General features: G+C 40.3%; 1 protein-coding gene across 1 annotated transcript in view; it reads right to left on the bottom strand.

Moving 5' to 3' along the window:
• Positions 1 to 18,988, bottom strand: part of LOC109478868 (mpv17-like protein 2) — a 31,221-nt gene that overhangs the window by 4,699 nt on the left and 7,534 nt on the right. Inside the window, exon 3 of the mRNA XM_019780683.1 lies at positions 10,297 to 10,373. Coding sequence (XP_019636242.1) covers positions 10,297 to 10,373 — 77 coding nt within the window. The remainder of the gene's footprint in view (positions 1 to 10,296; positions 10,374 to 18,988) is intronic.

The following is an 18,988-nucleotide window of genomic DNA, read 5'->3' as shown; positions in this document are numbered from 1 at the left end:
GGCAAAGATAGCGGAGGCGTTCATATCCAAACAACTTTATACAGATATCAAGTCCAATATCGACCCAAACCAGTATGGATGCCTTCCTGGGCGTTCTACAACACACTGCCTTGTCGACGTTGTTAACCAGCTGACAAAAACTTCAGACAAGAGAGGGACAGTTACTACCTTGGTAACAACTGACTTTGCTAAGGCTTTCGATAGAGTAGATCACAGCCTAGCTGTCTCAAGTCTACTCGAACTGGGACTAAGAAGCTCTCTCGCCAAATGGATTTGCTCCTTCCTCACTGCCAGGCAACAGAGAGTAATATACAAGGGGGGTGTATTCTGACTGGAGAGAGACTACTTGTGGCCTTCCACAAGGAACTGTTCTAGGCCCACTGATATTTCTTGCTCTGATCAACAGTGCAAACGAGAACTCCTCCGCTAGGCGGTGGAAGTTCGTTGACGATCTTAACCTTGCGGAGAGCAGAATGATCGGGGATACCTCAACCATTCAGACAGACTTAAACCATACTTGAGCAATGGGCAACATCGAGGAAAATGCAGCTCCATCCAGGGAAGTGCAAAGCTATGCACGTGTTTTTCACTAGAACTTCCCCTCCACTGCCGTCCTTATCCATTGCTGGTATACTGTTGGAAGAAGTGAAGGCAGTGAAACTCCTTGGTTTACACCTTCAGGCCGACCTAGGTTGGAATACTCATGTCGATCACGTTGTCAAACAAGGTAGCAGGAAGCTCTTCCTCCTCAAACAACTCAAACAGTTTGACCTTTCTAGGGATGACTTACTTACCTGCTACAAAACGTTTGTCCGTCCGAGCTGTGAATACGCGGCGCCCACCTGGCATCCTGGACTGACTACCAGACAACGTCACAGGATCGAGTATATCCAGAAACGCGCGTGTCGAGTAATACTCGGGTCAGCTTATACTTCATACCCCGAGGCATGTGCAACGCTGGACTTACCTACGCTAGAAGACCGAAGGGTCCAACTTTGCCTGAAATTTGCTATGAAAGTTCTCAGATCACAGGACTTCCAACACTGGCTACCGCCCAGGAGGGGCACCACCACTGAGCGCACCACTCGTTCCAGTAACAAACTGACCCTTACCAAATGTAGAACTGAGCGGTACAAACAGAGTAGCGTCCCATACATGACCTACCTCCTGAACAGTCACTATTTGTGTTAGACACCGTACGTTAAAGTCGTTGTAAATAATGCCTGTGTTAATGCCTGTGTAAATAAATGTAAATAAATGTGTAATGAATTTGCATGTACATTGTACAACTGGACGCAATTCAGCCTTTGGCTGCAAAGTCCATGTTTTTTTTACGAATAAAACACCATTTGATTGATTGATTTGATTGAAATGTCATGTATATTTTGGGCAAGTGAAAAGTTGGTTCAGGCAAGTGGAAATGACCATGTACTTGCCCGATAGGGCAAGAGGATTTTTGAAAACTTGTCCAACCCTGGAGAATATGATCAACTGATATAATCCATGCAAATGAGGCTCTTATCTGTGAAATCAATGATTAAAATTGGGGTTTATGGAAAAAGGAGTCCAGTCCGATTGGCGGAAAAAGCAGTCCAGTCCGATTTTGGGGTGGAAAAAGCAGTCCGGTGGTTTCTAAGAAATTTTACGAAAGACCATAGGCACAATTTTTTCTTGTGTGTGTACTTCTAGTTTCTATGGGTACTTCGAGTTTCTATGAGTACTTCGAGTTTCTATGGGTACTTAGAGTTTCTATGAGTACTTAGAGTTTGTATGGGAACTTAGAGTTTCTATGAGTACTTAGAGTTTGCATGGGAACTTACAGTCTGTAACTTACATATCATCATCATCATGCCTCTGGATTATTACTTACATATAAGTAATAATAATTAGTCAAAAGATGAAGCGGTCAACTGATGAGATTTCCAGGGCCGATCCTGCTTGCAAGTAGCCTGATTGAATCGCTTTACGGTTGCCAGCTGCCCAACATCCAGCCGGCCCCTGCTAAAGCCACGTATGGCAGACTTTGCATTACACCTACAAGCATGTAAGTACCGGAAGTACAATTGTAAGAAAGAATCCCTTAATAATTAACTTTTGTTTATTGTGGATAGGTGACCTGTATGTATAGAAACTACTTTTCGGTGGTCCCAAGAGGTGTAAATCAGTTTTCCGCCATTCCTCACCCAAGGCTGCCTATAGTGAGTCACATATATGCTAATTCAAGTTCCCATACAAACTCTAAATAGTCATAGAAACTCGAAGTACTCATAGAAACTCGAAGTACCCATAGAAACTAGAAGTACACACACAAGAAAAAATTGTGCCTATGGTCTTTCGTACAATTTCGTAGAAACCACCGGACTGCTTTTTCCACCCCAAAATCGGACTGGACTGCTTTTTCCGCCAATCGGACTGGACTCCTTTTTCCATAAACCCTTAAAATTGTATGATTTGTCAACCGCAAGGGTTAACATCATTTGGCGAAGGTATGAGATCGTGGAACTCTTGTTTTGAAATATAACAGGAAACAAACCCACACTGATCAATACCTGGCCTTCCCACAACCCATTGGAACACACTAGCAAACTAGCAGTAATTAAAACTCTCACGCAGACAACTCCTGTTCTCCTCAGAAAAATCTAAAATAGACGAACATAGACACCTCCGAGGTGCCCTGGCCAAGTGTGGCTACCAAAACTGGACCTTCAACAAAGCCCTCAAACCTTCAGTTCAGTCTAAGAAAACACAGAAGTGCAAACCATTGACCTACAGAAACAAGGTCAACATCACTAAGTTCAAAGGAGTATCTGATCAGAATCGTCTGACAGTTTCCAAAATCATATCCAGTTGCTTGAGTAACTGTTTTTGGCATATCTAATTACCTGGATGTCTAACCTTCACTAACGCATTATAATAATAATAATTATACTAATAACAAGAATATTATAACAAAAAGTAACAATTAGATAATGAAGTAGCACAGAAATAATATCTTGATAATAAATCGGTCATTGATAAGAAAAAGTCATTGAATTTTCAGATTAATTATGCAAATAATCCGTATTTGCGTAATTGGTATCTGGTTATATTGGACCTGCCATTATAAACATTACATGAATCAAAGTCCCATGATGTAAAACACTGAAATTACAGAATTTCCTCATTAATTATGCAAATGAAGTCATCATTTGCATAATTTGCATCCAATAATGTAGATCTCTGTCTAAGCTACCCACATACCAAAAATCATTAAAATACATTGTTCCTTTCTGAATTTATCTGCCCTGAAAGGTTTTGCCAGAAACCCCCCTTTAGTTCCAGAACAAGCTCCTAATAAATAATAATAATAATTTTACGGCTCTCAGTGGCCAATATGAGATGTTGTCACATTGGCGCACCAAATCCGTAAGGTGTTTTTGGCACCCTGACAGACAGATTAGCCTAAGAGGCTCGGTGGGTGTCACTCCACCGTACAGGTGGGGAAGTCGTGTAAAGTGCTTTTCCCAAGGGCACAACGTCGGGCCACGGTGAGTATCGAACCCGGGACCTCTCGGTTCCGAGTCCAACGCTCTAACCGTTGTGCCACTGACGCCACAAGAACAAGCTCCTAGGGTGACCAAACCCACACATTACTTATTACTGGCAGGAAAAGCTATCCGGGAAAAACTCATATTCCCCAAAACTATCGTAGACTGGAACTCGTTGCCACCAAGCACAGTTGGGGCATCATCACTGGAAAGCTTTAAACAACTCCTGCAATCAAATGTGCAAAGATTGAGTGTAACAAGTCGTTCGGTGTGACATAGCTGCCGTCGCGCCTCGTGCCTGCGAAGCTGGTGTGTTACGCTGAAGGGCAGGTATACCGGCTATACCGATACAGATATCCACCACTCAAAAATCAAGACCATACAGTAGCATGTCCAGGACAAAAGAATACATTAAACCGGAAGTTTACCAACACCTACAAATGTACCCACATTCCAAATATCATTACAATCCATCCGAAGGTGGAAAAGTTATGCTGGCTACAAATGGAAACACAAACACACAGACAGACACGGCAAATACAATACCTTAAATAATACCAAAAATGATAAGATTTTGGGCCACCTGGCTGCTTGTCATGGTACTGCAGCAGAACTTCCGGTTTTGATATCTCATGACCCAAACATGCTAGCGTCACGAAATTTAGATCATGGTACATAGCTCTTGTGCTGGGGATGAAGTGTCATGAGTTTTAGCCCCCTAGTTTCTTGCTTGGAGAGAGTGCGCATGCGCGCGGGAACGGTCATGTTTTGATTTGTTCCCACACTTGGTCCAGAATCTGGACTATCGTCCAGATTTGGCAATTCCATGCATTCCATGATAGGACTATTCAATCTTCTGACATATGTTATTAAGAACGAGAGAAACACAGGCAGTTATAGATTATGCAAATGAAGACTTAATTTGCATAATTAATGAGAGAAAATGATATAATTGCATAGTTGCATAGTGTAACTGCCTGGAATTTCATACTTGGGGTGTTTGAAAGTTAAGTAAAGGTGAACGTAATTAAACATAACTTACTAGTATTCAAATAAGGACCTCATCTGCATAATTTATGAGGAAATGCTATAATTGCATTTATTTGTTAAGATAAGACTGTCTTTTGTTGTAGAATATGATCAACAGATATAATTCATGCAATTGAGGATCCTATTTGCTTAATCAGGAGGATTAATATATAATTTCTTAGTCCTAAAGGCTAACATCATTTGGCGAAGGTATCAGATCGTTATAATTAAAACAATAGATTTTGAACTTTGAATGGAACGAAGAATCAGTGCCCACTCCTTGGAAATCGAAATAGGGCAATATATGAAACTACCTGTGTTGGAGAGAATTTGTAAATTGCTCCTCAAATGCAGTGGAAGACGAAATTCATTTCATCTCTAATTGTTCATTTTATCAGAAAACGGTTATTTACCACCAAATGCTCCCTTACTTCCCGACCACTCCCTACTATGAAAAAACAATTTTATTACCAAAATCAAAGAACCCACAAATCATAGAAGAAGTGGGTAAATTCGTCTTCCAATGCCTAAAAAGAAGAAGTCAAACCCAGTAAAACTATAGCTAGTACCATGTATGTTGTAGAAGGGGGTTCGGGGTTCGGAAGAACACCCCCCACAAGGCTCAAAGGTCCACTTTTTGGTCCACTTTTTATGTAAAGGTCCACTTTTTGGTCCACTTTTTTATGTAAAGGTCCAAGATTTTTCTTGAAAAGATGGACTGGAATCGTAGAAAAACTGATCCCTTTGTCATTGAATAAAAAATAATTTATCTCTGATTTGTNACTCAAAAATCAAGACCATACAGTAGCATGTCCAGGACAAAAGAATACATTAAACCGGAAGTTTACCAACACCTACAAATGTACCCACATTCCAAATATCATTACAATCCATCCGAAGGTGGAAAAGTTATGCTGGCTACAAATGAAAACACAAACACACAGACAGACACGGCAAATACAATACCTTAAATAATACCAAAAATGATAAGATTTTGGGCCACCTGGCTGCTTGTCATGGTACTGCAGCAGAACTTCCGGTTTTGATATCTCATGACCCAAACATGCTAGCGTCACGAAATTTAGATGGTACATAGCTCTTGTGCTGGGGATGAAGTGTCATGAGTTTTAGCCCCCTAGTTTCTTGCTTGGAGAGAGTGCGCATGCGCGCGGGAACGGTCATGTTTTGATTTGCTCCCACACTTGGTCCAGAATCTGGACTATCGTCCAGATTTGGCAATTCCATGCATTCCATGATAGGACTATTCAATCTTCTGACATATGTTATTAAGAACGAGAGAAACACAGGCAGTTATAGATTATGCAAATGAAGACTTAATTTGCATAATTAATGAGAGAAAATGATATAATTGCATAGTTGCATAGTGTAACTGCCTGGAATTTCATACTTGGGGTGTTTGAAAGTTAAGTAAAGGTGAACGTAATTAAACATAACTTACTAGTATTCAAATAAGGACCTCATTTGCATAATTTATGAGGAAATGCTATAATTGCATTTATTTGTTAAGATAAGACTGTCTTTTGTTGTAGAATATGATCAACAGCTATAATTCATGCAATTGAGGATCCTATTTGCATAATCAGGAGGATTAATATATAATTTCTTAGTCATAAAGGCTAACATCATTTGGCGAAGGTATCAGATCGTTATAATTAAAACAATAGATTTTGAACTTTGAATGGAACGAAGAATCAGTGCCCACTCCTTGGAAATCGAAATAGGGCAATATATGAAACTACCTGTGTTGGAGAGAATTTGTAAATTGCTCCTCAAATGCAGTGGAAGACGAAATTCATTTCATCTCTAATTGCCCATTTTATGACGACATCAGAAAACGGTTATTTACCACCAAATGCTCCCTTACTTCCCGACCACTCCCTACTATGAAAAAACAAGAGTTCCACGATCTCATACCTTCGCCAAATGATGTTAACCCTTGCGGGTGACGAATAATACAATTTTAATCATTGATTTTGCAAATAAGAGCCTCATTTGCATGGAGTACATCAGTTGATCATATTCTCCATCCAATGACAGCCTTTATTATAACAAAAAGGCTATTATAGCACTTCCTCATAAATTATGCAAATGAGGTAATGATTTGAATAAATTATGTTTATTGATGTTCAGCTTCACTTAACTTCCAAATGTGGCAAGTATGAAATTCGGGGTGCAGCAGTTACAACTATGGAATTATAAGAATTGCCATAAATTATGTAAATTAGGTCCTCATTTACATAATCTATATCCTCAGATGTTTGTCTCGTTCTAAAGTAGATGTCACAAGTGTTTCATAGTTCTATTATCGAACAAAGCAGATTTATAGAATTTCCTCATTAATTATGCAAATTAGCTCCTGATTTGCATAATTGCCATCTGATTATGTCAAGCATCACTTCAACTACCTACATACCAAAAATCACGAGAATACGTCAACCGGTTCTTGAGTTATCGTCCTTCAAATTTTTTTCAACAAATGCTCCTGCAGTTCCAGAACAAGGCGCTAGGGGACCCAAACTCATGTCACTTCTTTCCTACCCCAAGAGCTATCTACCAACCAAAATTCGTGACCCTAGCATGTCCAGAACATGAGATATCAAAACCGGAAGTTCAGCTGCAGTACCTAGGAAAGCCGCAAGGGGGCCCAAAATCTAATCATTTCTAGGTCTCATGAAGACCTACCCACCTACCAAGTTTCATTCCAATCCATCCACTGCTTCTTGAGTTATCTTGCTAAACCACACACACAAACACACCCACACACAGACAAACGCTACTGAAAACATAACCTTCTTGGCGAAGGTAACAATTTTATTACCAAAATCAAAGAACCCACAAATCATAGAAGAAGTGGGTAAATTCGTCTTCCAATGCCTAAAAAGAAGAAGTCAAACCCAGTAAAACTATAGCTAGTACCATGTATGTTGTAGAAGGGGGTTCGGGGTTCGGAAGAACACCCCCCACAAGGCTCAAAGGTCCACTTTTTGGTCCACTTTTTATGTAAAGGTCCACTTTTTGGTCCACTTTTTATGTAAAGGTCCACTTTTTGGTCCACTTTTTATGTAAAGGTCCAAGATTTTTCTTGAAAAGATGGACTGGAATCGTAGAAAAACTGCTCCCTTTGTCATTGAATAAAAATTTGAGAAGGTTCATTTTTTGGGGGAGCATGCCCCCAGACCCCCCTAGGAACCTACGGCGCTCAAGGTCCCCTTGAGCAGTGGGAAGAACCCCCCCATTCAAAATCCTGGCTACAGGCATGTATAGTGTACTGTTACGGATGCACATACCACTGTATTTTCTTTCTTATGTCGTTTGTAACTGCATTTAGCCCTCGGGCATGTATTTGCAATAAACTTTTGATAAAAAAAATCCTGTTCGATGAATATCTTGTCCATTGCCCATTTGGCCATGATTGCAGTTTGAATAAGAACCGTTTCTCACGCTCTTTCGATTGTTGTCCTTGGCCTAAGTGTTGTATGCCATCTTCAGGTTCTTTATCTTACTGCAGCACTGATCCATTGTCTTTGAGAAACCATGCTCCCCAAAGTTGACTGAAATTTCCAGGTAAACATGTTTGTTTCAGAACCCCCCCCCGCCTTTTCTGTTTCTCCTGCTCTCCGAAAATGGATATCAGGAGCTTGGTCTTGTCCGCCAACCAGGTTGCATATGCTGATTCCATCGCAAAATGAAAAAAAAAAGTGGAAAAACAGTGGAAACAAACCAAATACAACTCGGAGCTTGGAGGTCACATGTACACACGGCCCGGATGCTGACCCCGTGAACCATAAATATTTAGCATTCAGACCAGGTTTTTCGGTGGGTGAACCCCTCAAAAACCCTTACATTAACCTCCGAGGTGGTTTTTGAAAATCTGATTAAATTCCCAAAGAATTTGAACCGGTCGATTTGCATTCACACCAGGCTAAACAAAAAACTTTTTTTCTCTCCGCTAATTATTTAGCGGTCTAAACTGGTTTCTAAATGGTATGATCATGAATGGTGTCTAAAGCTTTGTTCAACTGTTTTTACATCATACTTCATTGTTGATGGGGTCAGCATACGATGGCGTGTTACCCAGCATACGATGTTCGACATCCAAGCTTTTTTGATCACGTTGTCTTGACTTCGTTTCCACTGTTTTTCCACTGTTTTTCTTCATTTTGCAATGGAATCAGCAAACTGCAATCATGGCTGATTAACCAGATAATTCACCAGACAGGATCAGAAACCGGTTCTGTAAAGTCTGGTATGAACGCTAATTATTTATTGGGTTCAACGGGTTTTTAAATGTCTGGTATGAACGGGGTCTTATTAGAGCCCCAAGATAGGTAGCAGAAAGTTAGCAGGTACTTTTCCTTTGATATTATGATTAGATATGAAAAATTCTGATGTACAACTTTATGCACAGATGTCTTTTTTACACATGGGTGCACAGGTGTCTTAGGTGTAATCAGAACTTGTCAGAGTGACTGACTGCTCTAGCTAGAATTTTTTTGCCCTCATGTTAATTGTGCTTAATAAAACATCACTTTGAATGCAGAAGGGGATATTTCTAAATCTTGATGCCATGAAATGCTATTTCCTACATGTTATAGAGCAAATTTTGCTGGTAGACTAAACTGAGGGTGTCTTTTTCCATATCTTTGGATATCATTACTCACCACAGATATGAGTTGCTTTGAGAAAACAATATACTGAAATTTTATGCAAACTAAGATAATAACTGGGCTGTGACAGGCGAACTTCTACCTCAACCCTTCTAAACACACTAAAATGGGTCCCAGTGGTTGAAATACAGAAGAAAAGCAAAGCTACTCTTGTCTATAAAGCTATTAACGGTTTGACTCCTTCCTACATCACTGCAATGTTCACACAATTATCACACGTGCATACTCACAACACTCGCCTCAGGGCGCAAGGAGGTCTTCAGTTGCCAATGTCTAAGCTAGAGTACAGAAGACGTGCCTTTTCTTCGTCTGGGGCGGTATTGTGGAACACACTACCACATCACCTAAAAGCAGCCAGGACCCTAGCAGCCTTCAAGCAATCTTATGTACTGGGCAATCATTGATATGCAAATTCCAAGCCTGATTTTAATCTTGATTTCTTTTTTGTACTACCTTGGTTCTATGTTATATGATGGTCAGGCTTCACTTTTGTTTCACTTATTTTGGTATTATGATTTCATGCGCAATGTATGCTACTTAAGTTACCTTGCTTTTGTATTATTTAGTAACTTTTGTAACTTTATAAGTTACTTTTGTTGATTATTTGTATTACTAAGTAGTTTGAGTTTGATGTTTTTGTTTGGGGTCTTCCAGAGGCCCAGGGCTCATTGAAAAGCGCCCCACGGGCGATATGTATCCCCCTGGTTAAATAAAGAAAAACAACAAACAAAACAACAAACAATAAACATGATGAGGGAAAGTCTGTCCGTTGGTATGCACACAACCTCAAGCCTGAGACTGAAAAATTACCAGCCAGATGCAAGTTTTTTCTCAGAACTGTTGCTTTTTGTCAATGTTGTTCTCTGAGTCAGAGCTGCTACATTTTTACTTAGGGATGGCTCAGAACAAAGGAAATATACCGGTACCAGTGTTCCTGAGGCCAACACTGTTCATGCTAATGCTGTTATTGAGTGCATGTTCAGGGTACTTTTCACAATCATCATGATTCATAAGTACTATAATCATCATCAAAGAAGCAATGGCACACTTACCAAGTATATAGCCCAGAATTTTGTTTTGAGATCAGCTATGCTGGTTTCAATGGTCTCTCCTTCTAGACTACCCATACCTATGATAAAAAAAGCATTTTGGGTTAGATTCTGCATAATATAGTATGATAAATTTACATCGAATTGTTTTTTTATTGGCTTGCATTATCTTACATAGTCATGTAGATCTGGTGAGTGTAACCATTATACATAATTCCGGTGTACAGAAATTAAGAAACAAGTGCTTTTACAAAAGCTGCCATTTTCGCAGCAAATTTTTTATGAAAAGGCTTACAGTTTTTACGAACTGGTGGATGGCAACAAAATCAGTGTCAGATATAGTGATTATTCTCTGCAATATATTTACACAAATATGTGTAATGTTATTATAGTCATGTACATATAAGAATTATAAATTTTAGACATAATAGACTAGTTCACATGTCATTACCGGTAAACTTATTACCTTCGCCAAGAATTGACGAAGGTTATGTTTTCCTGGCCGTGTGTCTGTGTGTCTGTGTGTCTGTCTGTCAAAAGCATAACTCGAGAAAGCTTAGATGGATTATCTTGATATTTGGTAGGTGGGTAGGTCTTGATGAGACCTGGAAATGATTAGATTTTGGGCCCCCTAGCGGCTTGTTATGGTACTGCAGCTAAACTTCCGGTTTTGATATCTCATGATCTAGACATGCTGGGGTGACAAAATTTGGATGTTAAGTAGCTCTCATGCTGGGGAAGAAGTGACATGAGTTTGGGCCCCCTAGCGGCTTGCTCAGGAACTGAAGGGCTATCTGTTTGAAAATATTCAAAAGAGGATAACTCAAGAACTGGTGGACGGATCGTCGTGATTTTTGGTATGTAGGAAGCTCAAGTGACGCTTGACATAATTATGCGATAATTATGCAAATCTGGATCTAATTTGCATAATTAATGGAGAAATTCTATAAATCAGGTGCATTACATTATAGGACTATTCAAGCTTGTGACATATGTAATTGAGAACGAGAGAAACACAGGCAGGTATTGATTATGTAAATGAAGACTTAATTTGCATAATTAATGAGAAAATGTTATAATTCCATAATGCTAACTGCCTGGGATTTCATACTTGGGGTATTTGAAAGTTAAGTGAAGGTGAACATCATTAAACATAACTTATTCAAATAAGGACATAATTTGCATAATTTATGAGGAAATGATAGAATGGCTTTCTTTGTTAAGATAAGGCTGTCTTTTGATGGAGAATATGATCAACTCTATAATACAATATTATAATACAATATTATGATATAAATATAATACAAATGAGGATTTTATTTGCATAATCAGAAGGAATCATCTTTGTCAGTCATAAAGATTAACATCATTTGGCGAAGGTATGAGATCGTGGGACTCTAGTTATTACTTTTTTACCATCAGTATCATATTGATTTCTTAACAGTTTTAGTAGGATCCATACTTCTGTGGTGCAGGTACAATTTGTATGGAATAGGTAATTTTCAATGTTACATGCACCAGTTCAGGTATGCAAAAAATGTATTTCGAGCCCTGAGTGCATTCACTAGGCTATGTTTAGTTCCATAGTTTACCAACATGGCTAGCAGACGACATGCCCCCCTCCCACCCTTACGAAGTTGTTTACGTCATGTTTATCCCCACTCCGATAGAAAACTAATGCATGGAATAAAAGGTGACTACTGTGATTGAATCTCCTCTATTTTTTGTGGAAACCAAATTCAAATAAAGTTTGAGCCAAGATACATGTATTTATGTCAAAAGACGAGATGACGAGGCCTCCCCATCCCTACTACTACTAGTATGAGTGCTTACGTACGGCCGGCTTTGTTTACATAATGTAAAATGCCACGCCGATGGAAAACTACACCATGGAATAAAACGTGACTACTGTGGTGCGATCTCCATTTTATAGGCTTCCCCTTTGTGGAAACAAAATTAAAATTGGTCAAGTTTGAACCGAGATATGGAAAGCTGAAAATCTAGACTAAGCCAAACTGCCAATGCTCATTGACATAATTTATGCAGTTTATTAAAATCCTTGATTACTGTGATTACAAACATGCTTTTATCAACATTTTTAGCAAATAATAAAATCAAGTTATTATTTAAGACAAGTTAAGTTTTGTTTTGTCAGCAGCTTTGTTATGCAACATTACTATAACCATGATTTTGAAATTAGAAACCGCAATAGAAAGTATACAAACTTCCAAGGCATGGATAAATGTTCTAACATGGTCTTGCATTGACATAATTTATGCAGTTTATTAAAATCCTTGATTACTGTGATTATAAATATGTTTTTATCAACATTTTTGGCAAATAATAAAATCAAGTTATTATTTAAGACAAATTACATGTAAGTTTGCTTTGTCAGCAGCTTTGTTATGCGACATTATTATAACCATGATTTTGAAATTAGAAACCGCAATAGAAAGTATACAAACTTCCAAGGCATGGATAAATGTTCTAACATGGTCTTGCAATGTCTGTTCACCCACCCATGGATGCATGGAATGTTTGTTCTGTATTATGATATTATATATATTAGTAAAAAGTAAGTGAAAATAAGCAAAAACAACCAAAAACAAGAAGCCATAGGTGACAATCCTCCGTGAAGTTTTATATTTTGCAACAAAAATAATCCCAAGCGTCAACGCCAGATCTACTGTGCAGACATACAAATGTAAGGCAACGGTTAATACAATGAGGGCGCGTCACAACCATAAAACATAAAAAGACCTACATGTAAGTCCATTACTGCTCCCAGGGCGTGTAAAGATACTGTGCTTCAAGTTCGAAGTTCATTTTAATTACACACACACAATCATTGCATTCACATAAAGATCGGACTATCATGGTCGTGTCACTAGTAACAAAGACAGCCCAACCGTCTTACCGTGCCTGTTACTTATTAAGCGCGACTGGCAAATTCCAGCAACAGTTGCGGCCAGCACCGCGAGTGTTACTGCCGTGGTACCACTTATCGGCCCCTCATGGCCTCACCATATCTGCCTGAAGTTCCATCCCCCCACCCTATTCCAAACAACAGGTTTTTCTAGACCATTCCAATTTGCCTCATAATTGTAGGGGTGCATCTGCAATATTACATTGACCACGAAAGCAGCAACGGCAAAAATACACATTCGTGCATCCACACGGGCATGCCCGCAGATGGCGTATAAAATTGCATGCCGATTACACAAAGAGAACCCAGTGTTTTGACTGCGAACACGAAAAAACGGCTCTTCACAACACTCCGTCCGGAGGTCCTGACCTCCTTCACGGAGTAATAAGCAAATATTAGCAAACAAAATTGGCGGTAAATGTTGATGTTCTGACTAGGGTCTATGAGTAAAGACGGATACGTAGGTGCCAAATAAAGTTCATGTTACATTTTTGGAACTTACACAAAACGAGACAAACTTATTGCCTTCATCAGAAGGGTATAAAATCAGTGTGCTTTATGTGGGAGACTGTGGATTTAGCAGCGTAACTCTTGAAGGCATGGTTCGATGTTTATGATTTTTGGCAGGAAGTTTACCTGCCCTTGGGAAGACCAAGGTCAAGTGCAAAAATGGGCTTCATGGGGGGGTCCCTACATGTACATCACTCCTAGTGTTTGTCATTTGTTAGCAAGATAATTCAAGTATGTAAATGGATGTTCATGATTTTTTGTAGTTACCGTTGTAGAGACCTAGGTTAAGTTCAAATATGGGTCCCGTATGCGTAGGGGTCCCTACATCACTGCAGTGGACCTTTTGTGTTTGTTAGTTTGTTTGTCAGCAGTTCAAATTCTGGAGAAGCAATGGTCTGGATTTTTGTATGGTATATACATTGTAGGTTCTGGGTTTAGATAAAGTGCTGCAAATTTGGACTCTAGTGGTTTGTAGGAAAGAGGAATGGGCCTTTTTGTAAATATTTGGAAGTGATGTAGCGGTCTTTAATTCTATTTAGGTTAATAATGACCTTCTGGCCACAGACCAAAGATAACTAGGTCTGAATCAGATGATCCTGAGTGACAGCTGGGGAAACCCATAGCCATTACGCCCTGGGATCAGATAACGTTGTTTACATTGAGAGACTGTTCTGTAAAGAGTAAAGGTTGGACACACATCGATCATTCCCTTAGGCCACACCAAGACTTTTATGGATAACATCCCCTGGAGACCTTAAATTTAATGCGAAAGCGCGATAAAAAACATAAAGGGCCAAAAAAAAGACTCCTAGATTTGGAACATACTAAGGAAATACAAATGTTAGGACATACACATGTAAATTGAATAAAAGAACACAGTGAAACAACAAGTCTTTTATTTGTCTAAACAGCAGTTGTTGCCCTGTTCTGATTCTTTCCTTTCATCACATCTTCTCTTATTACATTTTGTGGCACTGCCATGACACTTTGATCATAATAAAGTAAGCAGAATTTCTTGTAACAGTTATTTTTCTCTAGTAACAGTCCAAAATCAAATTACTTATGAGAGTCTAAAATGGGTGATGGTGCATCTGTAAATCTGTGGCAAACCCTGTAGAATAAAAATAGTACAGAGATTCTTTTTGTATTCTATACCAAATTGATTTGATGATGAATGATGAAAGGTTTATTCGTCAAAAACACATGGCAGCCACAGGCTGAATTGCGTGTTATACAACAATGACGGATTTAAAAATACACTTAGAAGTACATTGTATTACTTGACCACATTAAAAGTATTTAAGGGAAGTGATTTTAAAACCCACATTATATAAACAAATCGGATATATAAAAGTCTCAGCGTTCTATGATCATACGTACTGTTTTGCTATCACTGTTACTGCTTGTTTAAAAGGTGGGTCATATAAACAATCGGGCTGTTCTGAAATCATTTTGTTCTTGTTCTGAGGGTGGACAGTAGATGTCTCTGGTGTGTCTGTCGGAGATATCACCTCTAGAAGGATGAAGCCAGTTCCTGAATGTAGGGTGCATCAGCACGGACTGTGCAAACTTTTGGCAGAGTTCTAGTTGGCGTTGAGCCAGCGATGTCAGTGAGAGTTCTTGTAGAGATGAGCTATAGCTAGTGTAAGACTGACCCATGATTATATCTTGCATGCCCTTTTCTGGACCCTCTCAATAGACAACAGTTAGACCGGAGTGCCATACTTGGCAAGCATATTCTAACACAGGGCGAACAAAACCAATGTATACTAAAACAAGATCATGAGAGTCCAGTCCTTGTTTACAGAGAGTTCTTAGCATTTGATTGGAGTAGTCTACTTGCTAACATGACGAAACAAAGCGCAGGTGTGAGAGGACTAGACATGTCTTTCACAGACAAAATGGCGGACAGGCTAGTTGCAGGAGTGTCCTGCACTCCTGGAAAGAGGAGTCTCTGGGAGCTGGGGACGTCTGACCTCAGTGCTTTAGACCAAATAAATGGCTTATACACTGTCCATTGTTACTTTTCCAGTCACATTGCTTGATCGATTTGTGTGTGTAATATTCATATGTGTGTGTGCAAGGAGTACTCCTGGGTGGTCTGTGTTTTATATTCTACCATAATTACTTGTTACTCCGTGAAGGAGGTCAGGACCTCCGGACGGAGTGTTGTGATCGGCTGATTTTTTGTGTTCGCAGTCAAAACACTGGGTTCTCTTTGTGTAATCGGCACGCAATTTTATACGCCGTCTGCGGGCATGCCCGTGTTGATGCACGAATGTGTATTTTTGCCGTTGCTGCTTTCGCGGTCAATGTAATATTGCAGACGCACCCCTACAATTACGAGGCGAATTGGAATGGTCCAGAAAAAACGCGTTGTTTGGAATAGCAGTGGGGGGGTGGAACTTCATGCAGATACGGGGTGGTTTTGATAAGTGGTTCCAGATGTTTTTGCCCATGGTTAAGAGATGCCAAGTTTTTTGGAAGATGTTCGCAGCCAAAACGCATTCTTCCGTACGTCGCATTTTTGTGTAATTTCGCATGTGGTGTGGCATTATGTCCGGGATGATGCACGTCTTTTTATTTTTACCGTAGCTGTTTTGATATTGGAGTAAATGGTTATTTTCGAAACATCCCCATGTCGTTGAAATGTTGTCGTCCGTTTATGTCACCGGTAGTAAGTCGCGGCGGGGCTGATGGGGACGACGGAAATGTGGGGTGGTCAGAGGTCAACATTAGGAAATGTTAATACCGATAACGTAATCCTATCGATTTCAAACTGGTCGGGTGTGGCGACCTAGTGGCGGCGTGTATTTAGTCACGTAGCAACTGGCCGGTCGTCCTAGCAGCGACACATGGCCAATATTTTTGGGTGGCCGCTCCATAGTGTTAGTGGAGCAGCTCTTTGTAAACATGGACAATATTTTGAGCAACCCATCAATGTGTTCTGCCTCGTGGTCGGATGTGGTCTGGGGCTGGTAAACCGCACATACAGTACTAGTAGATCGGGTAATTTTATGATTTGCTAGTTGTAAAGGCGTCGTGTAGTATGAGCCGGTATATGAAGAAGTAGCCTGTGTTACACAATCATGCTTTCGGCCGGATTGATGTGCAACTGTTACTAATTGCAGGGACTGCGCTAATGCCGACCAGTCGCGCTGTCCTGATACACCGCGAATGTGCGAGTGTTCCCTGTAGACAGTCCCGGGAGTCATTTTGTTCGCACATTCCAGGAGCCAAACCAAAATACGTTCATGAACCGAGTCCAAAAAACCGAAACGTGAAAATCGGATGATCGGACCTGATGTACATTTCTCTTTCTGTAGATTGTACACACAATACACACATCTTTAGATAATCTGGCCATGGCAGGTTAAAAAAAAGTAACCCTGAATCATACTAGATTAGCGTAAATGCATGTTTATGCGTTCAAAACAAGAAAAGAATTTGTTTCCCGGTATTAATCTCTTGAAACACGGCGCTGAATATTGACGCAAAAATATTTCGGGCATCGCGCGCCCTTCCCCGTTGTTTAGACTGTATGAAAATCCCGCGTCACGTGTCGGCATTTCGCATCTCTGATTGGTTGTTGCGACTTAAGATGACTGAGCCGACGCGCGTTTAAACAATTTTTCTTTGTTCGATTTATCACACTTCACAGAGAATTGTCGCCAATGGCTACTTCTTTTTGTTGCAATATATAATACTTCATGGAGAATTGTCACCTATGGCTTCTTGTTTTCCTTTTCAATGGGATGGTGTGATAAATGTAACAAATTATTTGTGAACAGGTGGATGAAAAGTGATGTGTAGAAGGGGTGCACATTTCATTTGATTTTTTCCAGTTTCAGACTGTTAGATTGTCTCCAACCAACTGCAAATCAAAGGTACATACCGGTATATACTTTAATCAAGATGTGTAATCAGGTATTTTGGTATTCAATTATCTGCAAAGTCTATGGAATATTTCAAGTGGAATTGTGGGAAAATGTCTTTTTGCTCATTTAGCCTTGACTCTCACAAGGGAACCAAGTTGGGTCCCCTTGTGTTACAGACGCTCATCAACGACGCATCCCCGGAGAGCGAGGACTTGGCCGAATCATGGAAGTGACGACATGTCCCTGTCAGAAGCCAGGCCCAGCACACAAGTTTCAACGCTATAGGGCTTATTCACCACAGATTGTCACGTGACTCTCCCCCTGGCGTCCACCATTTTGGGGTCCAGCGTAGTGCCTATCGCTATGCAATGCTATGCAAACTCTTGGCGATAGTTGCGTATTTTGGGCCACAATCAACGTTTTGAACACTCTTCTTGTTAGTAACATTGTCCTTGGGGTTGTTCTGGCTCCATGTCCACGTCTCATGTTCTCAAGATCGGCTTTTATCTTTTTTTGCTGATCAGAAATCGGTGTGTTTTACCCTGGCGTAGGGGCCTGTAGATCGCCCCCTGTAGATGTCAACGTGGATAGCCATGGACACGTTAAATCTGTTGAAGCTACCTGTCCCTTTACTCTGTGGTAAATGTCCATGTAGAACAGGGCACTGGCAACTTGTAACACTCACCTTGTCCAGCCACAGTCGCGGCAGTGCGGACTGAGGATGGCGGCCGGCGGCCGATGGCCCCGCATTTGTTTGTTATTATCCAGACACAGTCCGGGGCTGTTCCAAAATAGCGACCTTTTGCGTATCCCGACTACAACGTACTTGTCACCACGCAACTGCATGTCCCACAACACTCTCTACACATCCTGATACAACGCTTCCAGACTCTTAGAGGGTTTGAACCGATGTTGTGTGTAAAAACTTCGGCCCAGTACCAAATACGAAGCTAAGTCGCGTCAATGGACTCCGCTGGCGGTAGACGCCGTCTCGATCAGACTGATCAAAACTCAACAAAAACGGGTCAATCCCAACAGATTTTATTTTGTTCCAGTAACGAGAGGTATGAGTGGTGGTAAACTCTTCGTGTAATAGGACAAAGGACAGTTTACCTAACGTTTGTCGGCCATTTCAATGCTTGGAAACTCGCTGTAGGCGCTGTAGCCCCAAAATGGCGTCGCGCGGGACATGAGGGGTCGTGACGTCATGATGACGTGTGGTGAATAAGCTCTATAAACTGACATTGACAGACTTGTACGTTGAATAGAAGTAAACTACATGAAACTTAATCCTTCCTTTCATGCATAACCCCCCACCCCCACCTTCACTGACTGTTGAAACATCACTATTTGAAGTTGTACAATTTGCAAAGATCCTAGG

Source organism: Branchiostoma belcheri, unplaced genomic scaffold (assembly GCF_001625305.1).
Source record: "Branchiostoma belcheri isolate BF01 breed outbred unplaced genomic scaffold, Haploidv18h27 scaffold452, whole genome shotgun sequence".
NCBI classification, from domain to species: Eukaryota; Metazoa; Chordata; class Leptocardii; order Amphioxiformes; family Branchiostomatidae; genus Branchiostoma; species Branchiostoma belcheri.
The sequence above is the reverse complement of the archived record's forward strand: the minus strand, read 5'-3'. Positions and strand labels throughout refer to the sequence as shown.